Source organism: Danio aesculapii, chromosome 19 (genome assembly GCF_903798145.1).
Source record: "Danio aesculapii chromosome 19, fDanAes4.1, whole genome shotgun sequence".
Lineage (NCBI taxonomy): Eukaryota > Metazoa > Chordata > Actinopteri > Cypriniformes > Danionidae > Danio > Danio aesculapii.
This window is the reverse complement of record NC_079453.1, coordinates 2,103,389-2,118,158: the sequence shown is the minus strand read 5'-3', so window position 1 is coordinate 2,118,158 and position 14,770 is coordinate 2,103,389. Positions and strand designations below refer to the sequence as shown.

The following is a 14,770-nucleotide window of genomic DNA, read 5'->3' as shown; positions in this document are numbered from 1 at the left end:
GATGCACAAAATTAAAAGCACAAATAAATGCACAAAATTAAAAGCACAAATAAATGCACAAAATTAAAAGCACATAAATGCACAAAATTAAATGCACATAAATGCACAAAATTAAAAGCACACGAATGCACAAAATTAAAAGCACACAGATGCACAAAATTAAAAGCACAAATAAATGCACAAAATTAAAAGCACACAGATGCACAAAATTAAAAGCACAAATAAATGCACAAAATTAAAAGCACATAAATGCACAAAATTAAAAGCACACAGATGCACAAAATTAAAAGCACACAGATGCACAAAATTAAAAGCACACAAATGCACAAAATTAAAAGCACACAAATGCACAAAATTAAAAGCACATAGATGCACAAATGTAAACACACACAAATGCACAAAATTAAAACCACATAAATGCACAAAATTAAATGCACATAAACACACAAAATTAAATGCACAAAATTAAAAGCACACAAATGCACAAAATTAAATGCACACAGATGCACAAAATTAAACACACAAATAAATGCACAAAATTAAAAGCACATAGATGCACAAAATTAAAAGCACACAAATGCACAAAATTAAAAGCACACAAATGCACAAAATTAAAAGCACAAATAAATGCACAAAATTAAATGCACATAAATGCACAAAATTAAAAGCACACAAATGCACAAAATTAAATGCACATAAATGCACAAAATTAAAAGCACACGAATGCACAAAATTAAAAGCACACAAATGCACAAAATTAAAAGCACACAAATGCACAAAATTAAAAGCACACAAATGCACAAAATTTAATGCAAATAAATAATTAAAAACAATTGTAAATTAGTCAAATTAAATTAAAAACAATTTAATAAAACCAAACTGAATTCTTTACTTAAACTAAAGACATCATGGTTTTCAGTTTTGCATTGGTAAGCGACACAAAACTTTAGTTTTTTAAAAAGTTTTTTTAACGTTTTTTTTTTAAAGTAAAAAGTATTTAAATAATAAAATTAAAACAACAAAAAATAGAAATGAAATGAAATAATAAAGAAAGAAAGATCCGTTTTGTACAAAAATACTGTCAAACGTTTGTTTTTTTATTTCAAACTACTTTTTATGTTTTTGTTTTAAAGAAATTAACACTTTTATTCAACAAGGATTTAATAAACTATTAAAATATATTATTAATGTAACTAAAAAGTCTTTTTTTTTAATAAATGATGTTCAACAAAGAATCCCGAAAATAAAAATGTATCACGGTTTAACAAAAATATGAAGCATTGTTTAACATAAGAGTAGTTTTATTAGTTATTACACTCGAAAAAATGCTGGGTTGGTTTTTTAACCCAAATGCTGGGTTGAGACTGCTAGGTAACAAAATTGGGTTGATTTAATATAGTTGTAACTAATTAGTTAGTATTAGTTCATATTAGTTTAATGGTTCACATATTAATCATGTGACGCTGAAGTTCAACTTTGAATAATGTTATATTCTAAAATCATTATAAAATTAATTACAAAAATAATTGTAAAATAAATAAATAAATAATTAAATAAATATAAATAAAATTGTAAAATGTATTTCCATAAAGCTCTGCATATTTCTGAATATTACTATGTTTTTACTGTATTTTTCATCAAATAAATTTAAGACTTTATTAAAATAAAATCTTGCGAACTTCTAACTTGAACCACAGTAAACTCACATTTTTAAAATCAACTTTTAAAAGTCTTAAGTCCAAAAAATAAATAAATAAATGAATAAAAGCTATTAAAAGTAGCTAAAAGCAGAAGCACCTGCATGCAGATCTCAGCAGCAGCTTATTAAACTGCAGTTACCCTTGAGAATCTATAAATAATAGCCAAGCATCTGTGTCCAAACGCAGCGCAACCGCCCAGCTGTGATTTATTTACCTTCAAACCCAACAGAGGACAGAGCAGCAGCAGCTCATGGACATCAGTGTGCTGTGAAATAAACCTGTGTGTGTCTTTATAGCGGTCAGAGAGCAAGCATGAGGACTAAATGACATCAGTTTACACGCACAACAATAAATATCACAAATCTGCTCAGTGTTGTTACAACAAGCTGGACGTCAGCGAATGTTGAGGATGATAAAATCCGAAATAATCCCACAGACGCCGTCTGTCTGAGAGCTTTGGGTCTATTCTTGTTTTAAAGCATGTATTCTGTATTATGCATGATGTGGCGCTTTAGGTGTGAGAAGGAAAGGTAGTAGAAATAAATAATAATTGTATAAATATTTGGTGACATTTGTTTTGTTTTTTTGGTCAATTCAGAATTTTTTTTTTTTCAAACAAATAGGCCTTTTCTGATTGTTTAATTAAAAATTGTTAAAGTTAAAACATAAAGATTTGGCTTTTTTATGAAATTATGCTACATGAAACCATACAATACTGTAGAAAAACAGTAGACATGCTGAATAAAAAGGCTAATTCACTCTGTCTGCAGGTGAAGCTTATAAAACAGCAGGAATTTTATTGGTTGGTGCTGTAAACACAGCAGCTGTGCTGATATTTAATATTCATTATGAGAACATAAAAAAAACAATTTAAAAAAATTAATATAAAGTTTTCTTTGAGATATATATTGAGACATACATATACATATATATAGTTGAAGTCAGAATTATTAAACCTCCTGAACCCCCTAAACCCCCCTGTTAATTTTTTCCCCCAATTTCTGTTTAACGGAGAGCAGTTTTTTTTTCCAACTCATTTCTAATCATAATAGTTTTATTAACTCATCTCTAATAACTGATTTATTTTCTCTTTGTCATGATGACAGTAAATAATATTTGACTAGATATTGTATATAGAATTATAATTAGGCAAGTTATTGTATAATGATGGCTTGTTCTGTAGAGCAGTGTTTCCCAACCCTGTTCCTGGAGGCACACCAACAGTACATATTTTGGATGTCTCCCTTTTCTGACCCATTAACTTCAGGTGTTGGAGTCTCTTCTGATGTTACGATAAGTTGATTCAGGTGTGTTTGATTAGGGAGAGGTTGAAAATGTGTACTGTTGGTGTGCCTTCAGGAACAGGGTTGGGAAACACTGCTGTAGACTATCGAAAACAAATATAGCTTAAAGGGGCTAATAATATTGACCTTAAAATGGTTCATAAAATATTTAAAACTGGTTTTATTCTAGCTCAAATAAAACAAATAAGACTTTGTTAAACATCATTTACATTAACATCAAAGGGGGCGAATAATTCTGACTTCAACTGTATATATATATATATATATATATATATATATATATATATATATATATATATGTATATGTATATGTATATGTATATGTATATGTATATATATATATATATATATATATATATATATATATATATATATATATATATATATATATATATATATATATATATATATATAGTCAGAATAGATGTTTACTCTAGCTTTAGGTAGAGGTTTTCACTGTTTAAATTGACATTTATCTTGCTCGTTTTATGACTTTTCAAATTTAATGTCATATAAAATAATTTACATATAATTTAATTTACATGTCATATAAAATCTGGCCTTACACCAACAGACCACAAACAGTAAAAATCGCTTCGGTGTTCTCCATCTTCCAGCTCTCGTAGTGATGCCAGGTTGTGTTTGTGGTTATAATTTGAGTTTTTTGTTCCCGCTGAATTGGGCAGGTTGTGTGACGTTTGATTCGGGGGACGTTCTGGGGGCGGTGTTTGCGTGACGCGCTGCGAGCAACTAGCCCGACAGTGGAAACGCGACATGATTTCGGCCTCATTTCTCAACCTCCCGGGCTATTGGCCCGGCCTGGCCCGATTAAAGCCCTGGCTCGCACTGGCCCGATAGTGGAAATGCGGCTAGTGCTAACCACTGAGCCACCATGACACCTGTTTTATGTTCAATCCACTTAATCGATTGGGTCAAGACAACCTGAATGAACTGTGTGAAAGCCTGCATTCTTTAGGTGTCAAATTAAATCATCTTTGAGACTAATAGGGTGTTTTAGGTGACATTCGCAGCATGTGTAACTTACATTTAAAGAATATCAGCTTTACTCCTGCTCATTTCTTTCTCAATCACTGTATATTTTTGTCTTTCTGGTCTTCAGATCAGCTCATCAGGAGATGGACGTGTGTTTCAGCTTTGAAGACGACTCTTCAAAGGCTTTCTGTCTCTGTCCAGAAAGCACACACATATCTGAGATGATATCAGTGAAGGGCTCTGAGGATCACACATCAAACAAGCTCTGCTCCTGCTACCCATGATGCACTGCGGCGCCAGAGGGGGTTGCTGCTTTCCCATAATGCTCGGCGTGACGGAGAGCATGCGGACGCTTGCTGATGCAGCACTACTGATCCAAGGTCAGGGAGACAGAAACGTCTCACACGTGCAGGATTATTTGGGAAATGGGAAACTTCATAAACTGGGAGAGAATACAGCAGTCGACTAGAATTGATCTTCATTCAAATGTTGACTGCTGTAGTTATTATTATTAACAAATTATAGTGGTAATGTGTTAGTCAAGCACCAAAAATAAAATAAAATAAACAAAAATAACAAATAAATTAACATATATTATCTCTATTAAGATATTTAAAAAATTAATAAATCAATTGTCCCAAGACTAGAATTGGTGTTGACTACTGTAATTACTAAAAATATAATAAAATATAAAATAAATATTAAATTAAAACATAAAAACCGAGAGAGAATACAGGAGTCAACATTTGGATCCAAAAAGGTTATTAAAATTGTCTTAAGGCTAGCATTAGTGTTGACTACTGTAATAATTAATACTGAGGACACCAATACTGTTGTGAAGAATATGAAAGCTATCAGCAATTGAGGCAGGCTATATAACCTACACAAATTATGGTGGTGTGTTTGTATAGGCAAGTACCACATACAAGTTGTGCAATAAAATAAAATAAAATAAAATAAAATAAAATAAAATAAAATAAAATAAAATAAAATAAAATAAAATAAAATAAAATAAAATAAAATAAAATAAAATAAAATAAAATAAAATAAAATAAAATAAAATAAAATAAAATAAAATAAAATAAAATAAAATAAAATAAAATAAAATAAAATAAAATAAAATAAAATAAAATAAAAAATAAAACATAAAATAAAATAAAGTAAAATAAAATAAAATAAAGTAAAATAAAATAAAATAAAATATAAAATAAAATAAAGTAAAATAAAATAAAGTAAAAAAAAGTAAAGTAAAGTAAAGTAAAGTAAAATAAAATAAAGTAAAATAAAGTAAAGTAAAATAAAATAATCTAAAATTAAATAAAAAATAAAACATAAAATTAAATAAAATATAATATAAAATAAAATATAAATATATAAAACAAAATATGAAGTTAAATAAAATATAAAATTAAATAAAATATAAAATAACCTAAAAAAAATAAAAATAAAATAAATTACATAATTAAAAAATAAAAAATAAAATCTAAAATAAAAAATAAAAAAAAAATTAAAAATATGAAATAAAAATATATAAAATAAATAAAAAACAAAACAAAATACATTTAAAATATATAAAATTAAAATAAAATATAAAATGAAAATAAGAAATAAAGTAAAATATATAATAAAATAAAATAAAAATAAAAAGCTAATTCCAAAATAAAATAAAAGATATAAAAAAGTAAATATCATTTTCATTGAGTAAACAATATCCCATAATAAAGTCTCATGTGCTGATACATGATCATATGTATACTTCAATGTAACATATTACATCAGTAAAAGCTCAATAAATCTTGCCTGTTATTTGAAGTAAACATGTATCAGCGTACAACGTTCACTGCGTTTATCCCAATAGATTTTTTTCTCTAAAACTGACAGATCCAATCCTGCGTTAGTAAAAATTAAATGAGTGTCCTGTGAGATCTTTCAGAAGGCCTTCATGTCCAGAACAGATCTATAATGATCCTGACTAATAATGCTCTGTTTAGTCGGCTCACTGGGCTTAAGAGCAGAGCTTAAACAATGTAAGATGATAGCAGGAGGATTGATTTAAACAACAACAACAGAAGAGACGCATTGATTCTGCCTTCAATCTGCCGATCAACACAAGAGAGAGAGAGAGAGAGAGAGAGAGAGAGAGAGAGAGAGAGAGAGAGAGAGAGAGAGAGAGAGAGAGAGAGAGAGAGAGAGAGAGAGAGAGAGAGAGAGAGAGGATGATGATGATGATAGCTGCATCTCAGTTATCATCAGTCAACTCTATCCACTACTGCTGACAAATGATGGAGGACAGTTTAACACACACACACACACACACACACACACACACACACACACACACACACACACACACACACACACACACACACACACACACACACACACACACACCTGCATAAATCACATGTGCACACACTCACGCATATACATAGGAGCGCACATACATGAGCACGCGCACACACACACGCACACGCACACTCATACACACAGATAGATGAGCACAAACACATTTGATAACACAGCACACACACACAATCGTGCATACACACAAATGAGCATGTATGCACATACACACACATGCATACACACACTCACACATTTAAATATGAGTGCACGCACACACAACTGCAAACACGTGTGTGCGTGTTCACACACACACACATTAATGAGTGCACACATATTTATGAACACAGAACACACACAAATGAGCATGCACGGACACACACACACACACACACTCACACTCACATGTGCACACACAGACAGACACTCTGATGTGCAAAGACACAAGCATGCATAAACACACAAACGAACATGCCCGCACACACACACACACACGGACACACACACACATTGTATACTGTGTATACACACTCAGAAACAAATGAGCATGCGCCCACACACTTATGCACTCATGCGCGCACACACACACACGCGCACACACACGCGCGCACACACACACACATCCCCTTCCTCTCTGAATCCCACAGTGATTGTGTGTCCACTATGAGCAGTGAGAGGAACACACTACATTCAAGAGCCTGGGGCAAAACACACACACACACACACACACACACCCTACAGGCTCAAACACCTGCCAAACACACTCAGGCCAGCATTCGTGACCACACACACACGGCACGCTTCCAAGCGCAGGAAAGCAATCAGTCAAAAGTAATCCGAATAACAGGGTCACGGAGTTCAGCGCATGTTCAAACACACATGAACACAATAAGAGCAGAAGTGACAGTCTCACACACACACACACACACTGATGTCAATCTGCATTTGACCTTAATATGACAGCAGCACATGCACTGACAATAGACTCCTTCAGTAATCAGCATCCAGAAACACACATGCGTCTGCATCCATGTGCTCGACCTACATTCAGCTTACAGAGCAGATCATAAACAGGAGCGTTCACACTGTCCAATCACAGCGCAGCACTGACTGAGTCAAGAGCGCTACACTTTAAGAGCGCAAAATAAGCAAAAGCACTGTTAATTAGCCTGATAATCCAAACGTAAACTTATGTTAGCTGCGACACAGTAGCTCAGTGGTTAGCACTGTCGTCTCACAGCAAGAAGGTCGCTGCTTTGAGTCCCAACTAGGCCAGTTGCCATTTCTGTGTGGAGTTTGCATGTGTATAAATGTGTGAATGAGTGTGTATGGGTGTTTCCCACTACTGGGTTGCAACTGGAAGCGCATCTGCTGTATAAAACATATGCTGGAATAGTTGGTGGTTCATTCCACTGTGGCAACCCCTGATTAATATGGGACTAAGTCGAAGGAGAATGAATGAAAGAATCTTATGTTATTCCTGTAGTCCAGGGATGTCCAAACTACGGCCCGCGGGCCATCTGCGGCGGCCCGCAATCAGTTTTGTGGCGGCCCGCGAGGCTTTTTATAAATATTAATAGAATCTGGCCTGCTATACAAAAATGAACGTAATTCAATAAATAACCACCGGGTGCCTTCAATTAGGCAGCAGTTGCTGTTATGAAGTAAAACGAACCGAACAAACTTAAGGAAACTTAATTGATCACGTTTTGGCGAGCCATGGCGCAACCAAGAAAAAGGAAAGTCAACAGTGGAGCTGGAAATTTCAGTCACGCAAAGAATATTTGTTCACAGAGGTCAGAGGAATATGTGTCTGTTTAATTTGCCAGGAATCAGTTGCAGTAATGAAGGAATATAATATTAAAAGACATTATGAAACAAAACATCAGGCCTTCAGCTCTTACACTGGTGCTGAACCAGATCATAAAGTAAAACAATGAGCAGCTGCCCAATCAGCTCAACAACAGCAGCTTTTTTCGTGCTAATAAAGTGCAAGAAACGGCTACGCTGGCTAGTTATGAGGCTCAGCTAATCGCACAGCACAGGAAACCCTTCACTGAAGGAGAATTTATATAGGAGTGTCTGATGAGTGCTGGGTGTGAGGGGTCCAGAGTGATTTTGGCAGCCCTCCGGCTCGCTCTGGATAAGTACAGTTCTTTGGGGAGTAAAAAGGGTTGTACCAGTGATTCGCTCAGCAGTCCGAACTATTCGACGTGTTATTATTGTACTATTCGAAGTTGGACGACGAATTAAAGTAAATCCATAATAATACACACACACACACATATACACAAACACATAGATATATACATATATATATATATATATATATATATATATATACACATACATACATACATACATACATACATACATGCGTGTCTGTGTGATGTATGTAAAATTTAACCCTTCTTTTGCATCTGGCCCTCGGACACCCCTGCTCTAGTCAGTCTGATTTATAAATAGTTAAATTTACACTTTTCAATATCTCTCTTGCTCTAAATGTTTACAGAACATAAAACAAGTAACACAAGATACATCAAAATTTGCATCAATTTTGTCAAACTATTAAATTTTATAAGGTTTCATTATGCCAATTATTCCAACACATTGTTGATCTTTTTTCTTTGTAACGTTAATAAGTATTCATTTTGTTGTAATCATTAATCAATATTGTTTTTAGTCTACAATATATAGTCTACATTAAATGTAGGCAAACAAATTATGAATGTTTCAGTTTTCAGTCATAAACAAATGCAAATATTGGTCAACAATCTACTCTGGGAAACCTTTCTAAACTGCTGCATTCATACAGTAAACTGCTGCTGTGCAATTCTCAGCTCAATACCAAGCAAATAGAGGTTCTTTAACCACTGCATGAGCAGAGTTTTAAATATAATCATTCTAACAACGCTTACAATATTTACTATGTGCTGTTTCTGTTTATAATGGAGTATATAATCAAATATTAAACATTATACACTACCTGACAAAAGTCTTGTCGCCTATCCAAGTTTTAGGAACAACAAATAATAACTCGACTTCTAGTTGATGATTTGGTATCAGAGGCGTCTTATATGAAAGGCAAAGGCCTCTAGATGACGCTTATTTGACCACAATAAAATATGATCATGCCTTGATTTTGACTGATTTCATTAGGACAGTAAGGTCTGACTCTGCTTATACTAAAGTCTGGTCACTGAACCTTCAATAATGTCCAGTATAGAATATGTGGTCATGCTGCAGTGGAAACAGAATGAATATTGTGTCTGACTCCATCATGAGCTTGGAGGACTGCATCCATACATCTCTGACATGACTCAAATCACTGATTAATAAAGTCATCTGGAATGGTGAAGAAAGCCTTCTTGCAGGACTCCCAGAGTTCATCAAGATTCTTTGGATTCATTTTTAATGCCTCCTCCATCTTACCTCAGACATGCTCAATAATGTTGATGTCTGGTGAATGGGCTGGCCAATCCTGGAGCACCTTGACCTTCCTTGCTTTCAGGAGCTTTGATGTGGAGGCTGAAGTATGAGAAGGAGCGCTATCCTGCTGGAGAATTTGCCCTCTCCTGTGGTTTGTAATGTAATGGGCAGCACAAATGTCTTGATACCTCAGGCTGTTGATGTTGATCATCCACTCTGCAGATCTCTTGCACGCCCCCACATACAGAACGTAACTCCAAACCATGATTTCTCCTTCACCAAACTTGACTGATTTCTGTGAGAATCTTGGGTCCATGCAGGTTCCAGTAGGTCTTCTGCAGTGTTTGTGATGATTGAGATGCAGATCAACAGATGATTCATCAGAGAAATCAACTTTCTGACACTTTTCCAAATGATCAACTAGAAGTCAAGTTATTATTTGTTGCTCTTACAACTGGAGGATTAACGGCAAGACCTTTGTCAGGTAGTGTACAATATATCGCACCCGAGTCAAATCTTCCATTGTCAGTCCATTGAATCTTATCATTCAAATAATAATAATAATAATAATAACAATAACAACAACAACAATAATAATAATAATAATAATAATAATAATAATAATAATAATAATAACAATAACAACAACAACAACAACAATAATAATAATAATAACAATAATAACAACAACAACAACAATAATAATAATAATAATAATAATAATAATAATAATAACAATAATAACAACAACAATAATAATAACAATAATAATAATAATAATAATAATAATAATAATAATAATTCCATACTATTGCAGAAATGTTATCGTTCCTTCAACTTAACTACTAGTTAGTTAGCATTGTTGGGAAATAAGTAATATATTGTAATCAAGTCACTTTTTTAGAAACAGTAACTAAATTTGTTCCTTTTAAATCATTTTTTAAAGTATGTGTTATGCTATTTTTGCTTTTTTTTTTTTTTAAATAATAATAATAATATAGTAATATAGTTTATAATATAGTAATACAGGCTTAAAACTGTAACATTACTTTATTTAACCCAACACTTCTAGTTAGCATCAAATAAACCTAAATGAACATCTCAGCTTCAACACTAGATAACATTCACCCCCCCCAGGAGAGTTATTCAGTGTCTAAATCTTGTTTATTAGAGAAATTAATGAGAGAAAAGCAATCATTTAACCTAGATATTCATTATATTTCCATTAATCTGTTATTATCAGATACTATAGTGTTACATTTACAAACAAACAATCATTTTCTGCCTTTCAACATCATCATGTGCTTGATTTCATCCTCCTATTGAAAGCTTGATTACAAAACTCACAATTCAGCAAATCATTTTAATCTCAAATCAATTTAAGTGAATCGATTTGAAATCATCCAGTGTTTTCCTTCAGCTTCAAGCTTAAATCTTTACCAATTACATTTTCCCCATTCAGACACGAGCAGGATTCATTACAGCGTGTTGAAACGAGAGCCTGTCTCTCTCTCTCCGTCAGCCACTACTGCAAACACACACACACACACACACACGTTCAGATGTGGCCGGCACACAGCAGCAGGAAAAGCTCTTACCGTGGTACAATCCTTCCATTAAAGACAAACAGTCGTATTCCACCGCGAGCGCTTTGTAATATCCGTAAAACGCACACTTGCTCACACACACTCACACACGCGGTCGTTTAAAGCCAGCGGTCCAGCGTGCAGGCATAGTAGGAGTGAAGGAGAAGCGAATCCGGCGTTCACAGTCTGAGCGCGTGCAGAAGAGACGGAGGGTGGAGGGGCTTTGTCTCTCACTCGGAGCGAGAGAGAAAAGATGAGAAGAGGAGAGTGAGGGGGGAGGGAGAGAGACAGTGAATGAATGAGAGAGAGAGAGAGTCAGAAAATGTTGATTGTTAAATATACAGTTTATTCTGATTTATTATTTTTATTTGTGTTTATTTATTCATTACTATTTACTACTACTAATATTTACTGTGTTTACTATGTTTCTTTTAAATATTTATGCATGTTTTTTATAATTAACTTCATGAATGCTTTGGCAATACATTTGTAACATGTCAAATCATCTCAGACTGGTTTCTTGAACATGACAATGAGTTCACTGTACTCAAGTGGCCTCCACAGTCACCAGATCTCAATTCTATAGAGCACCTTTGGGATGTGGTGGAATTATGTGCAGCCGACAAATCTGCGGCATCTGTGTGATGCTATCATGTCAATATGGAGCAAAATCTCCATATATTTCCAGTAGCTTGTTGAATCTCTGCCATGTAGGATTTAGGCAGTTCTAAAGGCAAAAGGGGGTCCAACCCGGTACTAGTAAGGTGTACCTAATAAAGTGGCCGATGAGTGTATATGCATGTTCCTTTAATGTAAACTTTATAAATGCTTTGGCATTACATTTGTAACGTTTGTCCTGCCAATAAAGCAATTATTGAATTTAATTGATTGATGGACAGAGAGAGAGAGAGAGGATGAAAGAGTGAGCTATACATAGAATAAGAGAGAGAGTGAGAGAGAGAGAGAGAGAGAGAGAGAGAGTGAGAAATAGATACAGTAAATGATAGTTGGGGGGGAGGGAGGGGGCTGGATCTGATAACAGTGACATCAGCACACCTCCATCTCTTAAATCTGATTGGCTGATAGCAGTGCGATATTCTGCCAGTAACAGCACTCGTCCAGCCTCTTCACCCTTGTGTATTACTCCGCCCACACACAGTCAGCAACAAGCAGAGGACACTCTACAGTTTGACAAATACTGCAGCTGTTGGACAACATAATGTACATTTGAGGCTTTTTAGGTGAGAATGTAGTTGTTTTGATTGCAACTACGCAGTTTATTTATTAGGATAGTGCCTATTTAAATTTTTTTTATAATTTCTGAGAGAGCGCAGCTACGGGCATTAGCCTGCCATTGAGCAGACCAAAGATGGTTGACGTTGTCCATCTACTAGATGGTGACAGAGACCGTATAATAAGCCCTTATAGGAGAGGAAAAACCCAGCGTAATTTTAAACTACAGCTGATCAAATCATTATAAAACTGGTAAGTGACTTTCTAAGTCGATCTCTCTCTTTTCTATGTTGTAGTGCTGTATTTATACCATGATAGTTGTAGTGTGTTGAGTGTGAGATGGGACTCATCTTAAAGTCTTAAAACCGGAGATGGCTATCTGTTTCTAATGCGTCTCCTGTTTTCGCTACTGCAGACTAGATCAGTAAACAGAAAGAAAGAAGAAATGCCCGCATGTGTTTAGTGTTTTTCCTTATGACAAACACAACAATAATCTGCCAGAGTTTACTTTGCTTTGGCTTTTTCGGGGTTAATTATTGTGATATCCCAATTGCATCAGAGAAATACTGGGAAATCTCTGTAGACTGATGGCATTTCATGACGTTCAGCCCTTTAATCTTAAAATGTGAGCAAAATCACAGATTTTTGTCATCACTTTAGATATTACGCTACTGTCTCTAAAATGATGTTGATGAAGTAGCAGTGGTTCCTGCTGTTCTGATATCAGCTGCAGATGTGAATGATTGGCGGAAGAAAGTAGTTCCTCTTACAAAAGGATTTTGAGACTCTCAATGTTTGATTTTCTTTGTTATATGCACGATTATGCCATCGAACTGTTGTATAAACTCAATATCACACTCGTAGTAGTGCAATATGGCTGTATATTGTCACTGCAGGGACACGCACGCCTCCCACCAGGGCTGATATACAGCCACATCACACTGCTTTGAGTGCGATATTGCTCATATATATATATTTATATATATATATATATATATATATATATATATATAAATAAATATATGAACAAGTTAACCATGTTTCAACTTATTTTTTTAAGTGATAGGAACTGTTTTAAGTCAGTTTAATATAATATGACTGTCATCATTTATTCACCCTTTATTTGTTTCAAACCTTTACGTGTTTTTCCTTCTTTCATTGAACACAAAAGAAGATATTTAGAAAAATGCTAAATACGTGTAACCATTGACTTCTATAGTAGGAAAAACAATTACTATAGTTACCAGTTTAATAATTGCCTTCAATAATTAAACTTCATTTTAATCAAGAAAAGTGTCTATTTCAAAACAAAAGAGGTAGAAAATGTTATATAAATGGATGTAACATTTAAAATGACATTAAAATGATGGGTTAATTATGGACAAATTCTAACTTTGGGATAAACTTGGTGCTTTAATTCCAAAAATGAACCCATTGCTTGGTTTTGGAGCGCATATAAACAATAAAATAATGCTATAAATTATTAGAACAGTTCCGCAGTGAGCTCAGCTCCATGTGTTCAGCAAACGCCTTCAGACTTACATGAAAACAAATGTAAAACAGCCCATTTTCCCCCTGCGAGGCTTTGATATTCTGACATCTGTCATCAAGATGAGTCTTTCCACATCTCAGATCCATCAAAACACACAGAGCTCAAGTGTCCATCAGGAGCAGAAAGGGGATCTGAATCTCCTGTCAGAGCTTTATTATCACACTATTAAATCGGGAAATATTACGGAGAATTACATGTTTATGACATTTAATTGACAAGCAATGCATAAATAAATATTACAATTACAAAACAAAGAAAATTGGCAAATGGCATCATAGGCATTTTGATATTAAATATACAAAATACATTATTTTACATCAATTATTATATATTATTATTATATTATATAAAAAATATATTTTTGCAATATTTTTTAAAATAATAATTAAGTAATTAATGCTTTGATTTCATCACTTAATTTAAATTTTCAACATTAAATATAAAATTAGACTGTAAACTATTTCACTATAAAATAACAACAACAACAACAACAATAATGTTTTTTTATAATGCTTATCATTAAATATAAATATTACTCATATTAAAAATGTTTAAATACAAGCAAAAATAACTAATTTACTACTAAATTATGAATTATGAATTACTATTCATAATTCATAATAATTATTA

The 14,770-nt window shown here is 33.5% G+C and overlaps 1 protein-coding gene across 11 annotated transcripts in view; it reads right to left on the bottom strand.

The window, feature by feature from the left end:
* Window positions 1-14,770, bottom strand: part of ptk2aa (protein tyrosine kinase 2aa) — a 143,770-nt gene that overhangs the window by 107,858 nt on the left and 21,142 nt on the right. For 4 of the 11 annotated variants that reach the window (XM_056479574.1, XM_056479575.1, XM_056479578.1 and 1 more), the window contains exon 1: window positions 11,368-11,435. The exons of 1 other annotated variant lie outside the window; for it this stretch is intronic. In XM_056479574.1, the coding sequence (XP_056335549.1) occupies window positions 11,368-11,386 (19 nt within the window). In that variant the 5' untranslated portion in view covers window positions 11,387-11,435. Of the gene's footprint in view, window positions 1-11,367; window positions 11,438-14,770 lie in introns of those variants that run through there. 6 more of the 11 variants (XM_056479581.1, XM_056479583.1, XM_056479582.1 and 3 more) reach the window with 4 other exon arrangements.